The 18,190-nt window shown below is 51.6% G+C and overlaps 1 protein-coding gene across 2 annotated transcripts in view; it reads left to right on the forward strand.

Annotated features, from left to right (window-relative positions):
• Nucleotides 1-9,467, forward strand: part of Adamtsl4 (ADAMTS like 4) — an 11,842-nt gene extending 2,375 nt beyond the window's left edge. Inside the window, exons 2-18 of one of the 2 annotated variants that reach the window (XM_028789754.1) lie at nt 135-232; nt 734-791; nt 1,061-1,398; nt 1,795-2,413; nt 2,638-2,740; nt 3,537-3,673; nt 4,031-4,235; nt 4,454-4,626; nt 4,791-4,902; nt 5,004-5,189; nt 5,350-5,479; nt 5,719-5,923; nt 6,125-6,301; nt 7,698-7,895; nt 7,992-8,171; nt 8,439-8,583; nt 8,721-9,467. In XM_028789754.1, coding sequence (XP_028645587.1) covers nt 213-232; nt 734-791; nt 1,061-1,398; nt 1,795-2,413; nt 2,638-2,740; nt 3,537-3,673; nt 4,031-4,235; nt 4,454-4,626; nt 4,791-4,902; nt 5,004-5,189; nt 5,350-5,479; nt 5,719-5,923; nt 6,125-6,301; nt 7,698-7,895; nt 7,992-8,171; nt 8,439-8,583; nt 8,721-8,857 — 3,123 coding nt within the window. In that variant the 5' untranslated portion in view covers nt 135-212 and the 3' untranslated portion in view covers nt 8,858-9,467. The remainder of the gene's footprint in view (nt 1-134; nt 233-733; nt 792-1,060; nt 1,399-1,794; nt 2,414-2,637; nt 2,741-3,536; nt 3,674-4,030; nt 4,236-4,453; nt 4,627-4,790; nt 4,903-5,003; nt 5,190-5,349; nt 5,480-5,718; nt 5,924-6,124; nt 6,302-7,697; nt 7,896-7,991; nt 8,172-8,438; nt 8,584-8,720) is intronic. The other variant, XM_028789755.1, reaches the window with a different exon arrangement.
• Nucleotides 9,468-18,190: the final 8,723 nt, after the last annotated feature.

The following is an 18,190-nucleotide window of genomic DNA, read 5'->3' on the forward strand; positions in this document are numbered from 1 at the left end:
TCCCCCAGCCCTCCAGGCTGTCCCCCAGCCCTCCAGGCTGTCCCCCAGCCCTCCAGGCTGTCGGTGCTGTGCTGAGCCAGCCCTTCAGTCCCCCAGATATCTGAAGGGGTAACACCATGCTCCTCCCCCCTCAGAGCACCCTCCGTGTCCAGATGCCAGTGTAGCGACCCTGGTCCCTGGTCCCCAGCCCAGGGGCAGTCACAGGAAGAGCAATGGAGACTTGGCTGGGCAGGTAAGAGAGGGGTAGCAGGGCGGAACAGCTCTACTAGGGCAGGGAAGGGGCTGGGGTAGTGGTGCACACCTGAAATCCAAGCAGAGGCAGGTGGATGCCTGTGAGTGTGAAGTCAACCTTGTCTACAGAGTGAGTTCCACACAGACAAACACTGTCTCAACACACACACACACACCACACACAGACAAGGAGACAGAGAGGGAGAGAAAGAAATGGAGAGGGAGAGAGAGAGAGCTGGAGAGGGAGAGAGGGAGAGAAAGAGAGAGAGAGGAAAAGAGAGAGAGAGGAGGGAAAGAGAGAGAGAGGAGAGAGGGAAAGAGGGAGAGAGAGAGAGAGAATTAGAGAACGCAGGAAAGGATTGTTGGAAGGGGTCTGGCAAGTGGCAAGGGACTTCTGCTTCCTGAGAAGCTGGCAACCAGGGTGTGGAGAGCCTGGGTGGGGGCAGGCAATGTCGTAACACCTCTGGCTGTCTCTGATATCCCCCACCCCCTCGGTGTGCAGGCTCTGGCTGTGTGTAATGCTGTTCCTGCCTGTCCTTCAGCTCTGCCAGGATCAGGAGGTGAGCCCGGGACAAGTGAGCCACTGCTGTCCTGCCCAGGATCCCTCTAGTGTGCTCTGGCTTCCCCTTAGGGGTGGCTTCACATTCCCACTGGGAGACTTAAGCCCCTTGTATCAGGCTTGGCCAACCCAGTCTCCATGCTGGCTCCCTCTCTTCTAGTCAAATAACACACAAAAAGCTGGAGCCTGGCCCTACCTGTAAATGTGACCTTGGAGAACTGATAACTCTTGAACCTTGAAACACTAATTCTGACCTTTTCCCCTTTGTAGCTGTTCGGACCTTCTCATCAGCCGACATCAGAGGAGGGCCAGGTCCCTGAGGGCCTCTGGGGACCTTGGGGCCGATGGGCCTCCTGCTCCCAACCCTGTGGGGTGGGGGTGCAGCGCAGAAGCCGATCCTGTGAACTACACCCAGCCCTGCCCCTCCCTCCCCGACCCCCAAGACATCCAGAAGCCCACCGGCCCCGGGGCCAGGGCTCCAGACCCCAGACTCCACGGGATCCCCAGTCCCTGTATAGGCCACAGCCTCGGGGAAGGGGTGGCCCTCTTCGAGGTCCTGCTTCTCAAGTAGGGAGAGAGGAAACCCAGGAGCCTCAAGGGGCCCAGAGGTGAGGCTCTGAGGGCAGAGTAGAATGGGGGCGGGGTGGGGGCGGAGAATGAAAAGGGGCAAGGAGCTTCAGCGCTGCAGGCCAATCTTTCAGGAAGCAGTCTGGGGAGACAGGTTAAGAGATGACTAAGTCAAAACAAAAAAAAAACAAAAACAAAAACAAAACAAAAAAAGCCAGGCCGTGGTGGCACACGCCTTTAATCCCAGGCACTTGGGAGGCAGAGACAGGCAGATTTCTGAGTTCGAGGCCAGCCTGGTCTACAGAGTGAGTTCCAGGACAGCCCGGGCTATAAAGAGAAACCCTGTCTCGAAAAATAAATAAATAAATAAATAAATAAATAAATAAATAAATAAATAAATAAAACCAAGAGATGACTAAGTCTACATATCCTCCCAGGTTCCGAGTTCGAGACCCTATCAAGCCAGGGATGTTCGGTTATGGGAGAGTGCCTTTTGCCTTGCCTCTGCACCGGAGCCGCAGACATCCTCACAAAACTGGACGACCCAGGAACTCTTCTACAGGGGAAGAGACGCTTCCATCCCAGCCTCCAAGCACAGAACTGGCCTCTGAAAAGCGGAGCTCCCACACGCAGCCCCCTGAGCTTCATACCCAACCCCGTTCTCCCTCAGTTGAAACTCCAAGGTCAGGAACTGCTCAGACAGAAGCGCCACCCAGAACCAGTTCTGCTCCCTCTCACACGGGGATCCCTGCACCCACCTCCTCCTTTGGAGACAGTAGGTCTTTCCAGGGATCCCCTGGGCCACGAATGCCAACTTCCCAGGAAAGTTGGAGCAGCCCCCAGGGAGCAGAGCGACATCCACACCCTTTCTCTCCTGTCACCCGGAGCCAGCAGAGCAGGAGGCACTGGAGACCTCTAGGGAGTCCTCACAGGGCCCCAGATGGCTGGCTGCCTCTGACAAGAGACTCCAGCCCACTCTGGAGCCTCTATGCTCCTGGTAGTCCCGTTCCAAACTGTTCTGGAGAAAGTGAACAGATGAGAGCCTGCAGCCAAGAGGTGAGCTGTTCTCCAGGCTTTGTGGCCTAGGCTTTCACTGTTCCCTGACCTGAATCCTCATCTTGCCAGACTTGGACCTGAGGATAGTGGTTCTGACTTCAGGGCGGGGGCCTTGATGTCCTTCTGTGGGGGGCTGAGCAACCAGTCCCCAACACCTAGTCTGGCTGTGGCCCACACCCCAGGTCTCCTCTGCAGCTCTGACCTCTGTGTCTCTGCCTTCTCAGCCTTGCCCCCCTGGGCAGCCAGACCCCAGGGCCCTGCAGTGTGCCGCCTTTGACTCCCAGGAATTCATGGGCCAGCTGTACCAGTGGGAGCCCTTCACCGAAGGTGCAGTTTCTCGTCCCCGGGCAGGGCCGACTCAGGTTTGGGTGGCCCCTCTCTCCCTCCTGGTGTCCTACTTTTTAGGTCATACCAGAGACTTAGCCCAGACCTAGAGAAAGGAGGGGTTTGAGGGAAGTGATGGACAGATGATTAGGACAGAGGCAGGCTGGGAGAGGGGGCTGGCTAGGGATGCTCTTTTGGCTGTGACCCGGCAGGGGGTGTGGATGTGACCTGGTCACTGGTTCTAGCAGGACACTGTCTTCCGGTGCTCCCAAGTTACTGTCCACTTGGACTTGTGGCTATGTCAACTCCATGGCAAGACAAAACTTCCTGAGCTATGAACTCGTGATCATAGGTGTCAGAAACCCTTTTAAGGAATGGTAGGATTGGTCAGTGGGTAAAGGAGCTTGCCTCAAGCCTGATGACCTGAGTTTGGTCTCCAGAACCCATCTTAGAAAGAGAGAGCCCCACTCCTGCAAGATGGCCTTTTTCTCCCACCTGAGCCCCCAAAGTCTATACACACCTAAAACAAAACAACAGAAATCCTTCTTGATGGCCAGGTGCAAAACTTTCCCGTTTATAGAAGAATGAAATGGGAGAATCAGTCAAATTCATAAACTTGAGACCACAGAGCATAACAAAAACATAGACATAGAACCCTAAGCACAGGAAGTTGCCCCTCCCCCCTTCCACAGTGACTTCAGGATGTGGGACATGTAAGAAAACGTAGAGTGGCTGTCAGGGCTCAGGGGGTTTCTCCTTGGAGGGACCTCAGCTAACTATAATAGATCTCATCTCTTAGTTCAAGGCTCCCAGCGCTGTGAACTCAACTGCCGCCCCCGTGGCTTCCGCTTCTATGTCCGACACACTGAAAAGGTGCAGGATGGAACCCTGTGTCAGCCTGGATCCCTAGACATTTGTGTGGCTGGACGCTGCCTGGTGAGGGAGGGCAGGGTGTTGGGGAGGGAGGGCAGGGTGTTGGTTTGTACATGTGCACCTTTACTTACACACACACACACACACACACTCCTTTAATTGTTACAGGAGTGAAAACACCAGGCTGAGGTGGCCAAAGGGAAAGTTTCTGCTGCCCAGTAAGGGTGGGTTGTAGGCAGGATTCCACCAGACTTGGCTAAAGCCCCTCCAAACGTGGCTGGGGATGGAGGAGCTCAGAGACCACTCTGACCTGAAGCACAAGAGCAGGGCAGGGGATGAGCTGGGCCCAGAGTGGAGTAGGGCCAGGTGTGAGGTATGCCTGGCTTTTGCGTGGCCCCTGCCTCACCTCACTCTCCCCAGAGCCCCGGCTGTGATGGGATCCTTGGCTCTGGCAGGCGTCCGGATGGCTGTGGAGTCTGTGGGGGTGACGGTTCTACCTGTCGTCTTGTTTCGGGGAATCTCACGGACCGAGGGGGCCCCCTGGGCTATCAGAAGGTCCTGTGGATCCCTGCGGGAGCCTCCCATCTTCACATTTCCCAGTTCCGACCCAGTTCCAATTACCTCGGTGAGAAACTGGACCTCAGTCCTGAGCTCCTATCCATTCTTCTTCTTTGATCTGCCTTCTACACCTTCTTCAGCTTAGCAAAAGGCCAAAGAGGCTGGAGGTCTTCTCCTAAGCCTGGTGGAGGCTGAGGAAGGTGGATGGCCCAGGTCCTTATTTCTGGGCACAGAGGCTTCGGAAGATAGTACCGCTATCACTCAGCTCAGATGTCTGTCTTTCAGCACTTCGAGGGCCCGGGGGCCGCTCCATCATCAATGGGAACTGGGCTGTGGACCCTCCAGGGTCCTATCCAGCCATCGGAACTGTCTTCCAGTATCACCGTCCTCCACGGGAGGAAGGCAAGGGGGAGAGTCTGTCAGCAGAAGGCCCTACCACCCAGCCTGTGGATGTCTATGTGAGCCTGGGATGGGAGCTGGGGCAGGTGCTAGGCCTTTAGGGAGGGAGGGAGGGAGGAAGGGAGGGAGGGAGGGAGGGCCCTTGGGGCAGAGCCCTGTGGATCAAATAGGGGAGAAGGCTAGGGGCTGCCCCTCTTGTTACCCCACACCATTCTCTCCTCAGATGATCTTTCAAGAGGACAACCCAGGTGTCTCTTATCAGTATGTCATCTCTTCCCCTCCTGCAGTCCTAGAGAGTCCTTCCACAAAGCCTCCAGCCTTTCAGCTTCAGCCTGGTAAAACTAGGATCCCCAGACCCAGAGAAGGAGGTTGAGGCAGGGACGGGGCTCCCGGGTAGCAGGGAGGCATCTAATCTGGCCCCTGGACTTCCCTGCAGAAATGTTGAGGGGGGAGCCCCTACTCCCCTCAGCCCTCCGCCCAGTTCGGGCACCAGGCACCCTCCAGCGTCAGGTTCGGGTTCCCCAAGTGCCTCCTCCGACTCATGTCAGGACAGCCACGGGGTCTTCGGCTGGATACTGGAAGCAAGTGGGGCACTCCGAGTGTTCAGCATCCTGTGGCAAAGGTGAGATTTCACACCTCAGCCCAAATCCTTGTTCTCTATATATCTACATAGATTCTATATCCTGGACCATGGGTCTGCACTGGACCCTGTGTCCGGAGCTTCACTGGAACAGGGCTCTGAGCCTTCCTGCCTCCCCTGGCTGCCCTCTTATTCCCTTCAGGTGTTTGGCGCCCCATTTTCCTCTGCATTTCCCGTGAGTCAGGAGAGGAGTTGAATGAACAGCGCTGTGCTGTGGGGGCCAGGCCCCCTGCTGCCCCTGAACCCTGCCATGGACCCCCGTGTCCCCCATAGTGAGTAAGGCCCACACGGAGGGTTGCGATACTTAAAACACAGTGGCCCTGAACTTGCTCCCTGCCCTCAGGTTCATACAGCACCCGGGTGCAGGGAGAGATCAGAGCGGTTCATGTCCCATAGACTGTAAGGAAACCCTAGCAGCCTCCTTCCCCCGCTAGAAATGGAGATTCCAAGTGTGAAATATGACTCCTCTCCTGTGTGCATCTCCACCCATCTCCCTCTCCCTCACCCACAGCTGGGAGGCTGGGGAGTGGACATCTTGCAGCCGATCCTGTGGCCCTGGCACCCAGCATCGCCAGCTGCTCTGCAGACAGGAATTCGGAGGTGGTGGCTCCTCAGTACCTCCAGAACGCTGTGGACATCTCCCCCGGCCCAACATCACCCAGCCTTGTCAGCTGCACCTCTGTGGCCACTGGGAGATTAGCTCGCCCTGGAGCCAGGTGAGGAGGACCCGTGAGAAGTAGGCTCCAAGGAATTTCCACCTTTTTTTCTCGTTATCAGTAACTTTACAAACAAGACCTATATGGAACCCTAATATCAGATAGCCCCGTGCCCAGCTCCCTCAGTCTGTAAGGCCCTGGTTCTGTAGAAGCAAGGCTGGAGGATGACTGACACCGAGCCTCCGGTCTTTCATCCCTCAGTGCTCTGTGCGCTGCGGTCGTGGTCAGAGGAGCCGGCAAGTTCGGTGTGTTGGAAATAATGGTGATGAAGTGAACAAGCAGGAGTGTGCTTCGGGGCCACCGCCACCGCCCAGCAGAGAGGCCTGTGACATGGGCCCCTGTACCACAGCCTGGTTCTACAGTGACTGGAGTTCCAAGGTGGGTCCTACACTTCTTCTGGCAAATCTGCCTTTCCTGGCGACTACACCCCAGGCCACGCTGTCACAGCCTGTCCAACACAGCCTTGATAAACTTTGTCTTAGCTTAGGAACTCAGAGATAACTCACACTCATCATTTTAGTACTTGGGAGGCTGGGCCAGCCTGGGCTACATAGTGAGTTCCAGGTCATATGAGTTGCAGTAGAACCTTTTTGTTCTGTTTGTTTTATTTATTTATTTATTTATTTATTTATTTATTTATTGAGACAGGATTTCTTTGTGTAACTTAGCTGTCCTAGAACTAGCTCTGTAGACCAGGCTAGTCTCAAACTCACAGAGATATACCTCCCTCCGCCTCACAAGTGCTAGGACTAAAGGTGCACACCACCGCCCCCCTCAATCTATCTTTAAAAAAAAAAAAAAATACAGGCTGGGCATGGCAGTACTTTTAATCCCAGCTAAGGCAGAAGAACCTCTGTGAGTTTGAGTTCTAGGCTAGCCAGGGCTAAAAATGAGACCCTGTCTCAAAAAAACATGACCAACAAAAATCTAACCAACCAACCAGACAAAAAGGAAAAAATGCTCAGTGGTTATGGGCATTTCCTGCTTTCCCAGAGGACCTGAGTTCAGTTCTCAGTACCCTTATCAAGTAGCTCACATGGTAACTCCAGTGTCAGGAGATCTGGTACCCTCTTCTGGCCTCTGTGGACATACATAGCTTACACAGACACAAACAAAACAACAAAGTAAAACACAGAAGGGGACTGGCCAGATGGCTCAGTAGATGAAACTCCTTGTGTGGTAGGCCTGACAGTCTGAGTGAGGTCCCTGTATCCCATGGTGGAAGGACAGAACCAGCCCTTGGGCACCTGCACTCACACACGCTGGACTTGCAGTCATACACCTTTAATCCTGCTACCAGGGAGACAGAAATAGGAGCTTTCTGAGCCTGAGGCCAGCCTGGTCCACACAGCCAGTTCCAAGATGACTAGAGCTACATAAAGAGACTCTGTCTTAAAAAGAATCGTACATATAGAAACAATAGGTTTTATATAAATAAATAAATAAATAAATAAATAAGGTGTGGTGTAGCTCTGTTGACAGACAGTGTGTGTGCCTAGCATGTGTGAAGCTCTACTTTTGACCTCCAGTACCACATAAACCAGGTGTACAACATACACTTGTTGTTACCAGCACCCAAGAGGTAGAAGCAAAGGGATCAGGAATTTAAGTATCTCAGTTTTATACCAAGTTTGAGAATAGACTAGCACCTAGCTATCTGTCTCTTCTTATAGGCTGGTACCCTGGGGGCATCACTGAACTCCTGGGATGTGAGGCCTCCCCACCTCAGGTCCAGTCAACAGGCTACTCAACAGGCCACTCTCCCTCCCAACAGTGCTCAGCCGAGTGCGGGACAGGAATCCAGAGACGTGCTGTGGTCTGCCTTAGGAGTGGGGAGACCCTTCAGGGGGACCCGGAAGCAGGAAGCACTGAGCAGGGCTGCCCTCTCAGAAGCCGCCCTCCCGACATGCGTGCCTGCAGTTTAGGGCCCTGTGAGAGGACATGGCGCTGGTACACCGGACCCTGGAGTGAGGTCGGCGGAGGGCCCTGAGATGGGGAGCAGGAGGGAAACAGTCTTGGCGAGTCCCCACATTGTTAACTGAAGAGTGATCTCTTTTCCCTCACACAGTGTTCCTCAGAGTGTGGGTCTGGCACACAGCACAGAGACATTATCTGTGTGTCCAAACTGGGGGCTGCGTTCAATGTGACTTCTCCCGGCAACTGTTCCCACCTACCCAGGCCCCCTGCCCTGCAACCCTGTCAGGGGCAGGCCTGTGAGGACCGATGGTTCTCTACTCTCTGGAGCCCGGTGAGTGCCTGGCTCCCTTGCCTTGTTCTCCTTGGGCCTCTAGCAAAGAGGCCTGCACTCAGCCAAGCCCCTCAGAGCCCAGGACAGCCCAGATGAGCTTCTGTGTTGTCCCACTTCCTGTAGACTTGGAGGATTCGAGGACCTTCTCCATTTGGGATTTTATAATGTCCCTGGATAATGTTCTACCACAGTCCCTCAGAGAGGAAGGGCGCGGGGAGCAGCCCTGAGAACTTTAGACATCTGATCTGATGGCTATGGTCTCCCCAGTGTTCTCGGTCCTGCCAGGGAGGCGTGCAGACGAGGGAAGTCCAGTGCCTGAGTAGCAACCACACTCTTGGCTCCCGATGTCCTCCTCACCTGCGACCTTCCAGGAAGCGGCCCTGTAACAGCCAACCCTGCAACCAGCGACCAGGTAAAGAGCTTCCCATCCACCCCAGTGGAGATTTAGCTGGAACATGGGCAGATGTGAGAAGGGCTGGTGGGACTGGGCACCACACTTCCAGAGCGATGATGTCAGTCCTGTCTCGTGCCATTGACCTCTGTCCTCAGATGACCAATGCAAGGACAGCTCTCCACATTGCCCCCTGGTGGTACAGGCCCGGCTCTGCGTCTACCCCTACTACACAGCTACTTGCTGCCGCTCATGTGCCCATGTTCTGGAGCAGTCTCAGCTGGATCCTGCTTGAAATGGGTCCAAGAGACCCTCTCTTCGTGGTTTTCTTGTGCCACCCACTGACTAGGCCACTCTGTGTCCTCTGGCTTTTCACCTGGTCTCAGCCTTGCCAGAGGGATCCAGGGTGAGAGACCTACAGTGTGATAGCCCAAGGAGTGTACCTGACCTACCTGGGTGTTTGCCCCTGTGTACGGTCATCACTTTCTCAAAAGCAGCCTGAGAAAGAACCGGAAGTGGGCAGTGCTTGTTTCCCTCATGCTTTTCTGGGCTGGGGAGAAAGCAAGACTACATTTCCCTACATGTGTCCCTCAGTTCTGTGCTCCAAACCTTACCTCCACATCAGGCCTCACATCTTCTAAGTTACCCTGTTGGTCCTGTCCCTGCTTTATCTAGTCTCTGTATTCCTACCTCCCTAATTAGCAGGGGTGGGGGTGGGGGGTCAGCCACTGCTACCTTACCTTACCCGGGAAAGACCACATCTCTCCAGAGCAGGGACCAGTTGTGTCGAGGGTGAAAAAGAGAAACGTCAGCATAAGACACCATAGCCCCAGCCCCCACTTCACACTGAAAATGATGCCCACCCCAGAAGTAATTTATTTTTTATTAAAGTTGATTGTGACAAATATTGTTATCTTCATGGGGACCCCACCATCTGAGCAGTGCGAGGCCAGAATGTGGTGTGGGACGGGAGCAGTGCTTTGGGATGGGAGGAAGGTGTGGTCCTCACGCTGTGGGCGGAGCTTCAGACCTGGAGCAGTCTGGCTCAAGGGCCTGATATCCTGTCCCACCCAACAACTGCAGATGGCTCGTTGGCCACTAGGGGCCGCTACTTTTCCCAGTTTAGGAGCAGTAATGGGTGCTTGGATCCCAGCAGGGAGCCTGTGGTGGGCTTTTGGGTAGGCTCTTCCTGTAGTCTCTAGGAATCCAGCAGGACTTTTCAATCCAGGGCCAAGCTGCCTTGTGTGTGTGTTCGTGAGGCATGGGTGCGACTTTTCAGGTTCTCTTGCTCTGGCCTGTCTTCTCCTCTTTAACCCACTTCCCTGTTAGAAGCTTGCTTACTGCGTCCCTTTGGTGCACGTGGTGGTGACTTTGCCCCCTCCCCTTGCTCAGCAGAATCACAGGAGCTTGGCCCGCCTGACTCTGTGACTGCAGGATGAGGGAGGGGCCAACGGAGGACCAGATGTCCTGCCAGAGACACATTCCTCAGAGATGTCTCAGCAGGCCTCCTCCCTCCCCCACCACTTCCCGCTCCCCGTGTTTCTTTCAAAGTAAATAACTTGCTAAAGCTGCTGTGAAGGGGACAGCTTTCTCCAGGGTTCTCTTCCCTGACTCCTACAGTTCCGAGGCCAGAGTTTCTTGCTTCAGATGTTCCCACTGGAGGCAGCTCAGTCCCGTCCTTGTCTCTCCAAACAGCCTAAGTCTGGTCATTAGTAAAAGCCTGCGGACAGTTTTACTCAGTGACTACTATTTTCTGAACATAGCTAGACTCCGAGGATATCAAGTTCCCCTAAAAATCTGTTTTTTCTACTGTAGCAAATCCTTTGTTACATTAGAATGGCACAAAACTCACTGCCTTGGGACTCAGGCTAGTGTGTGGAGAGTGGGCGAGGACGCAGGGGAGGGAAAATTATTACGTTTCATACCTGGGACAAATGGCTGACTTGCCTGCTTAATATATTAAAGTGGACCTGAAGTCTAGGTTCTCTCAGCCTCCCTCAGTCCCTGCCTGTTTCACGGGTATGGTTGGCACACCCTGTCTCCCAGCCCAGGAGACTGGCCTGCCCCTCCCTGTATAATCGACCATTCTGGCTACCTGCCCCCTTTGTACCTTTGGCCTCCTGGCTGCTGCACCTGGTTCCTCTCTCTTCCCCTCCCTCCTCTCCTCACAGGGTAAGGCCTACTCTGGACTCTCCAGGCTGTGGCTGCCTCTGGCTACGTTCTCCCTTTTGATCTAGTGTAAACTTTCTCCTTCAGCATTCCTAGGAGCAGTCATGCCCCTTCCTAGTTGTTTTTTTTTTTTTTTTTCCATTCAAAATAAAGTGATCAAGCCCTGTGGTGGTGGCGCACGCCTTTAATCCCAGCACTTGGGAGGCAGAGGCAGGCGGATTTCTGAGTTCGAGGCCAGCCTGGTCTACAGAGTGAGTTCCAGGACAGCCAGGGCTATACAGAGAAACCAAAAATAAAAAATAAAAAAAATAAAGTGATAATAGCAATTGGGAGGCTGAGGCAGGAGGATCACAAGGCTAGCCTGGGCTATACTGTGAGACCCTGTCTCAAAAAACACGATGAAAAAAAAAAAAACTGACTTTGGCTCAGAACAGGGCTCCCCCACAAGGAGGCTACAAGAATGCCCCGCCTCTGAGGAGGGTCAGATGTGCTTCTTTCTTGGGTGACCTTGGAAGGGAAGGCAAAGACGTAGGGACCAGAGAAATGCGGCCCAAAGCCAGCTTCCAGATACAGGCAATGAACGCAGAGTCCCTGAGCAGGGAGGGGTGGCTGCACTCCCAGGCCCTCCCATCAGTTCCTGGAAACAGGACTGGGGTGGAGGCCACAGCTCAGCTGACTTCCCCTCCCTTTTGAGGCCTCTTAGGGCTGTTGCTGGGCAGGTTTAGAGTTCGGTCTGGGCTTGAGAGCCAATCACCGGTGGAGAATGCAGCCATGGCCCTCTAGGGTTCCCCCAACATCATGAACACCTCCTTTCTTTTTCTGATAGCCCCAAAGCTTCTACCTCTAGCCTGTGACTCTGAGGGGTGGGGTGAGTCTGCCCTCTTCCTCACTGTAAGGAGAAGTCCCTGCAGTCCTCAGGTCAACTTGTGAGCAGCATGGGGTTAGAGTAGACATTCCTAGGAAGGAAGGTCTGACTTAAAGCCCCCTTTTCCCTGGGCCCCTTGAAGGAGCAGTGGCTAGACAGTTTTGTTGACCTCTGAAACTCTCCGGAGGGTCTGAGTAAGGAAGTTAAAACCCAAAGGGCAGATGGATGTGGTGAAGCCCCTGTTTGGTGCGCTAGGGGGAATTTAGGGAAGAACTTAGAGGAACTGGACCTTTGAGACTTGAGATGGGGCAGGGGGATGGGAGCAAATGGCACGCACACAGAGAGCGAGCATGCAGAGGCCCATGCATGGCCGCGGAGTGCTCATTTCTGTGTGTTTGCTGCTGGGAGAGGTGGTTCTAGTATACAGATGACCTGTCTGTATGTTTTCAGTTCAGCTGTGCTGAGGCACGGCCGGGTGAGAGTTTACTTTGTGTGCAGGAAGCCCCAGGCTGTGCATTATTTTTAAAAGCTCCGTGGCTAGGGGTCCCCTCCCCCTTACTTCCTTACTCCAACTTCCTAGGGTAAATACCCTCTCGATTTAAGCTTCAGCCTTTCTACTAAATTTAGCGAGTAGACTTCCGAATCCCCCTTGGCCACCTGGTCGGAAGGTGCGTGCAGCTGCAAAGGTGGACCTGATGGAGTTTCAACACGAGGTCCCTCCCCGGCCACTCATCCATCGAGACTTCACTTTCTGGTCAGCAGGACTGAGGCTGAGCACAAACTACTAGGCTGCTGCCCAGGGCTTGAGTGTCTCAGTCACCAGCCATTCTCTGTCAAGAAATCCACATGAAGATTATAGCTGAGGGTCAAGTAGACATTAAGGATCGAGGCTGTGGGGTGGAGAAAACTCGGGAGCCACAGCCCCCTGGACCCCAGCTGGCCCTCTTTCCTTTCTTGCCTGCCCCTCTGTAGCTCTGGTTTGCCTGGAGCCTGTGATGATCCTCCTTGACCAAGGCCCCAAAGTGCTGGGCATGTGTCACCATACCAAACACAACGTTTGCAGACTCTGCTTTCTACTCTGCAGCCAAGGAATGCCTTGCTAGAGTGGCCTGTGGTCTGCAGAGATCTGAGTGGAGACAGGGGTATTCCTTCTCACCCCAGGACCCCTCAAACCCATCCCTGGGCTGAGTGGGGGTGTCTCAGGAGAGTGGTTCACTTGTTGCAGGCAGGTGGAGAGGTGAGAAAAGCACCTTCTTTATACAGGAAGTCTCAGGAAAGTACCTAAGTCTGACAAGAGAGAGAAACAGTCTGGGTTAATCTCAGTATACCTAGCACCAGTTATCAATATGGGGTTGGGCTCCTTAACCTGGGAGATGGGGTGCTGGAGGGACTCCAAAGGAGGATGCTTCAGGTCCGAGGCTGGACACACAGTGATTAGCTGGCAGGGAGCATCATCAGCTGTGTCTGCGTAAACCCAGAGAGCTGGGGGTGCTGTACATCTTTGCTCTCACATTTAAGGCTGAGTAAGGATTGATTATCAAGAGTTCCAAGACAACCTGGACAACAGAATAAAACTCTCCCCTTCACTCCTGTCCCCTTCACACAACTAAAGGAAAACAGACCAGATTGTGCATTTCCTGTGCGAGAAGCAAAACCTGCAGGTTCAACTGTGAAGGAGCCACCCCCACATGTATTTTGTGGTGCATGCAAGTGCCACTGCTGCACCAGTGCCGAGTGACGTCAGGGGACTTCCGGTGGAAGAGACCTCAAGTCATCACACTTGGCAGCAAGTGCCTCTAATGCTGAGCTCGGCCTTCTTTGCATAAGAGAGTAGTGTCCTATGAGCCTGGATACCTATGCTAAGGGGAGACTCAGTATGGACTACGGAACAGGACAGGTGCTGAGGCCATCTGCCCTGAACTACCTTACCCTATTCCAGTCAGCTTCCTTGTCCTCCCTAGGGTTGACCATTGGCTGTTAACATTTTGTGGTTCGCTTTTTTGTTTTGTTTTTTTGAGAAAAGGTTTCTCTGTGTAGTAGCCATGTCTGTCCTGGATGCATTTTGTAGACCAGGTTGGCTTTGAACTCACAGAGCCTACCTGCCTCTGTTTCCTGAGTGCTGGGATTAAAGGGTGTACTACCATCTGGAGAGATGGTTCAGTGGTTAAGAACACTGCCTGCTTTTCAAGAGGTGCTGAGTTCAATTCCTGGCAAGCAGACCTTATAACCATCTGTAATGAGATTTGATACACTGTTCTGGTGTGTCTGAAGACAGCTACAGTGTACTCATATACATAAAAATAATAAAATCTAGGGAAAAAAGTAAAGGGTGCGCCACCATGACCAGCAGTCCCTCCCAACCCCCATTTTCTGTTGTTTTAAAATTGATTTTACTTTATAAGCACTGGTGTTTTACCTGCATGTATGTCTAGGACAGGGTATCCAACCCCCTGGACTGGGTTGTTGACAGTTGTGAGCTTCCATGTGGGTGCTCAGAATTGAACTCTGGAAGAACAGCCAGAGCTTATAGCCCCTGAGCCCTTTCTCCAGACCCTATCATTGTATGTGTCTTGCAGAATAAGAGTGATGGACAGGAACAAGTGGGCAAAGCTGTGTTCCCATCAAAATATATGACACTGAAACTTTTAATTTCATATCTCAATACATCACAAAATACTTTTTAGATTCCTATTAACCATATTAAAACACAAGCCAAGTTGTCATGTTAGCTGAGATAAGGCACTGAGCACCAAGACTGATTGCCCTGACATGGATCCCTGGGTCCAACACCTCCATGTTATCTTCTGACTTCACACCCGTGCCTCCTCACTACTCACTGTGCCTGGACAGATGGTTTGGTAAGTGAAGGTTCTAGTTGCCAAACAATGACCACTGGAACTTGATTCCTGGACCTCACAGGGCAGGAGAGAACAGTCTCCTGAAGGTTGACCTCTGCTGTGCTACACAGGTGTTCTCATAGATACAGACAAAATAAATGTAATCATTCTTTAATGTAATAAAATTAAAAAATGAAGCCAAGTGGTACACGCCTATGGTTCCAGGGCTTCGGAGATGGGGGCAGGCTAAATATCAGAATTCAAGGCTATTGTAAGCAGTAAGAATTAGGGAATCCAATTTTTTCCTAGAACAAATTTGACACTGTGAGTTATCTCAGTGTGCTGTTTCAAAAGCTTTAAAATAGCTTTTTTCCTCCTCCCTAAGACAGGGTTTTTCTGTATAGCCCTAGTATCCTAGACCTGCCTGCCTCTGCCTCTTGAGTGCTGAGACTAAAGTGTGTACCACCACAGCCAGATGTTTTTTGTCAAATTCTTTTCTAAAGATTAATTTATTTTATGTGTATGAGTACACTGTAGCTGTCTTCAGACACACCAGAGAGGGCATCAGATCTCATTACAGATGGTTGTGTGACACCATGTGGTTGCTGGGAATTGAACACAGGACCTCTGGAAGAACAGTCAGTGTTCTTAACCACTGAGCCATCCCTTTTGTCAAATTCTTATACCACAAATTTTTCTTTCCCTCAGCATTGATACATTCTTCTTGAGAAGTTTCTTTTTTTAAAAATTTATTTATGTCTATGTGTGTCTGCACATGTGTGGTGTGTACACGTGTCCCCCTGAAGCCAGAGCTATGGGCAGCTGTAAGCCACTCTGTGTGGGTGCTGGGAACTGAACTATGGTTCTCTGCAAGAACATTTAACATTTTTTTGGGGGGGGGGGGGTCTTTCGAGACCGGGTTTCTCGTGTAGCCCTGGCTGTCCTGGAACTCAGAAATTCGCCTGCCTCTGCCTCCCAAGTGCTGGGACTAAAGGAATGTGCCACCACCACCCAGCTACCCAATTTTTTTTTAAGGTGCATTTGTGTTTTGTCTGTGTAAAGGTCCTGGGAGTTACAGATAGCTGTGGGCTGCCACATGGTGCTGGGATTTCAACTCAGGAACTCTGGAAGAGTAGTCAGTTCTCTTAACTGCTGAGCCATCAAATTCAAATTCTCCAGCCCAAATTCTTTTCTTTTTAAGGCAGGGTCTCACTATGTAGAGCAGGCTGGCCTCCCAGTCAGAGCTCCACTTGCCTCTGCCCCGCAGTGTACCAGCAGTAGCGGCTTACTTCTCATATGTAGGCTGACACCACCATACCCTGCTTCTGCTCTGTATAGATCACAACACAGAAAGGAAGAGACCAGACTTAACCACCAAATGTGGGGGAGGGGAAGGTGGCAGGCAAAAAGGGCTCCCCAAAATCCAGCATCTCCAAGGTGTTTCTCAGAGTAACTGTTCCAAAAGCTGATGTTGGATCAAGGCTGGGGTGTACAGTGGGAGAGTTTGTGTTTAGTGTATCCAAAGGCCCCAACTGGATCCCCAGAACAACAAAAAAACCAAATTCAAACAAATGCACATCTCACACACACACACACACACCCTCATTTCAACACCGCTGTTTCCCAGTTTCTGTTTCAGTGCCTCATGAGGGATTTCTGAGAAATGAGAACGTCACTTCCCACAGCCTGTGTGTTTGTTTGCTGTTTTAAATTTTATCTTATTTTCTTTGAAATTTCTTTTTGTAGCCCAGGCTGTTCTGGAACTGGAGGCAATCCTTTTGTGTCTGCCTCTCATAGGTTGAAATTACTAGCATAGTTAAAGGTGTTTTTTTTGTTTTGAATGAAGAGATGGGAGAGGAAAGGCAGTTCTCAAGCTCATACTTAGTAATCCAGAATGTTCCACACTAGGAGAAACACCACTCTGTACAGCAGTCACCTGCAGGCTGTGCTTGTGCTCAGACCTGGGTTTTTCGGGGTCAAAAGGAAGTAAACAAGACCATCACCCTCAGGAAAAGTGAACAAACCTAACAGCTGCCTCTGCTGCAGCCCAGCTGTCCCTCCCACCAACATGTCCCAGGCAGAGACTGCTCCAGGCACACTAGGGAATGGAGGGGTGAGCTGAGCAAGGAAAGGCAGAGGAGATTGGGGGATAATGCGTGCACAGAAGTCCCAGGCATGCTGGCTCATGCTTATAATCCTAGCATGCCATGCATGCGGTGGTGGCTAAGGTGGGAGACTGCTGCAAGTCTGAGGTCCACTGAGTACACACAGCAAACCATGTTCTTAAAAAAAAAAAAAAAAAAAAAAAAGCTGCAAGCCTCTCCAGCCCGGTTACAAGCCTTTTCCTTAACTGTTTTCTTGATCTCTTGCCCAGCACACCTTGTCCCAGGCTAACTTGAATAAACAAACATACGCATGTGACCACATGAGAGTTAGGGCAAGATTCTCAATGGAATGCAGCCCCAGCCAGTTAGGGGAGCAGGAGCTGAGATCTCCCCAACAGGCTTGGTAGATTAATACCAGCAAAGCAGCCAAAACAATGAGCTCATGGGCAAGAAAAATGTAGTCTGTGGGGGAAGTCTGGGCAGCCAGAGCAAACTGGTTTTCTGAATCAGGATGGGAAGAACACCAATTGAGTCTCCCACGGGAACAAAAGAAGAATAGAAGCCACCACGAATTTAGTAACTGGCAGGGGTTGTCCCTACTAAGTTTTGTTCTGCAGAGTGTAGCTCTTGGTCCTATGCTCAAAACCGTGCTTGCTTTTCCTGGCTATGAGTCTGGAAGGTGAAGGACCCGTGAGGTTTCCAGCTCTAGTATAATAGGCTATACATACAGAAACTTAGGTAAGGACATGGCAGTAATCCCAGCATTTACAAGACTGAGCCCATGGAACAAGAATGTCTCAAGTAAAACTTAATATAGCTGAATAATGCTAATATCACAGCCCTCACAGTACATTGTGGGGTTGTGATACTGTGTGGGTCATACCAGTTGCTCCCCATTGGAAGTATAGAGCTGACTGGGAGCTAGGTTGAAGCTGATGTGTAGCCAATTGCCAGAATACTATATACACTATATACTACTGTCCCAGGAGAAAAAGTAAAACTCCAGGCTAGACTTTTGTGTTGGTGAGGACCCAGCCATTAAGAACATATGGTGTGCCGGGCAGTGGTGTCGCACGCCTTTAATCCCAGCACTTGGGAGGCAGAGGCAGGTAGATTTCTGAGTTCGATGCCAGCCTGGTCTACAGAGTGAGTTCTAAGACAGCCAGGGCTATACAAAGAAACCCTGTCTCGGAAAAAAAAAAAAAAAAAAAAAAAGAATATATGGTGTTCTTTACAGAAACCAGAGTTTGTTTCCCAGCATGTGTAGCAGACGGCTTGCAAATGCCTGTGATTCCAGCTCCTAGGACTGACCCACTCACATCCACATACAGGTTAATTAAAAATAAAGCCATGACCCTTTAATGCCAGCATTTGGGAGGCATATCCTGGAAGTTCAAGAGCAACATGACCTATAGGTCTTATAAGGCAACTTTCAAGCAAGCTAAGGCTACATAATGAGACCCTGTCTCAAAAATAAAGACAGAGGGGTGTGGTGACACGTCATAAATCTAGGAGCCAGGGCAGGTAATCCCTTTGAGTCAACCTGGTCTACATAGTCAGAGCTTCATAATGAAGCCTGTCTCAAAAAATAAAATAAAATAAAATAAAAAAATTAAGAAAGAAAGAAAGAAAGAAAGAAAGAAAGAAAGAAA

The sequence above is a fragment of the Grammomys surdaster genome, unplaced genomic scaffold (genome assembly GCF_004785775.1).
Source record: "Grammomys surdaster isolate TR1022 unplaced genomic scaffold, NIH_TR_1.0 125849, whole genome shotgun sequence".
Lineage (NCBI taxonomy): Eukaryota > Metazoa > Chordata > Mammalia > Rodentia > Muridae > Grammomys > Grammomys surdaster.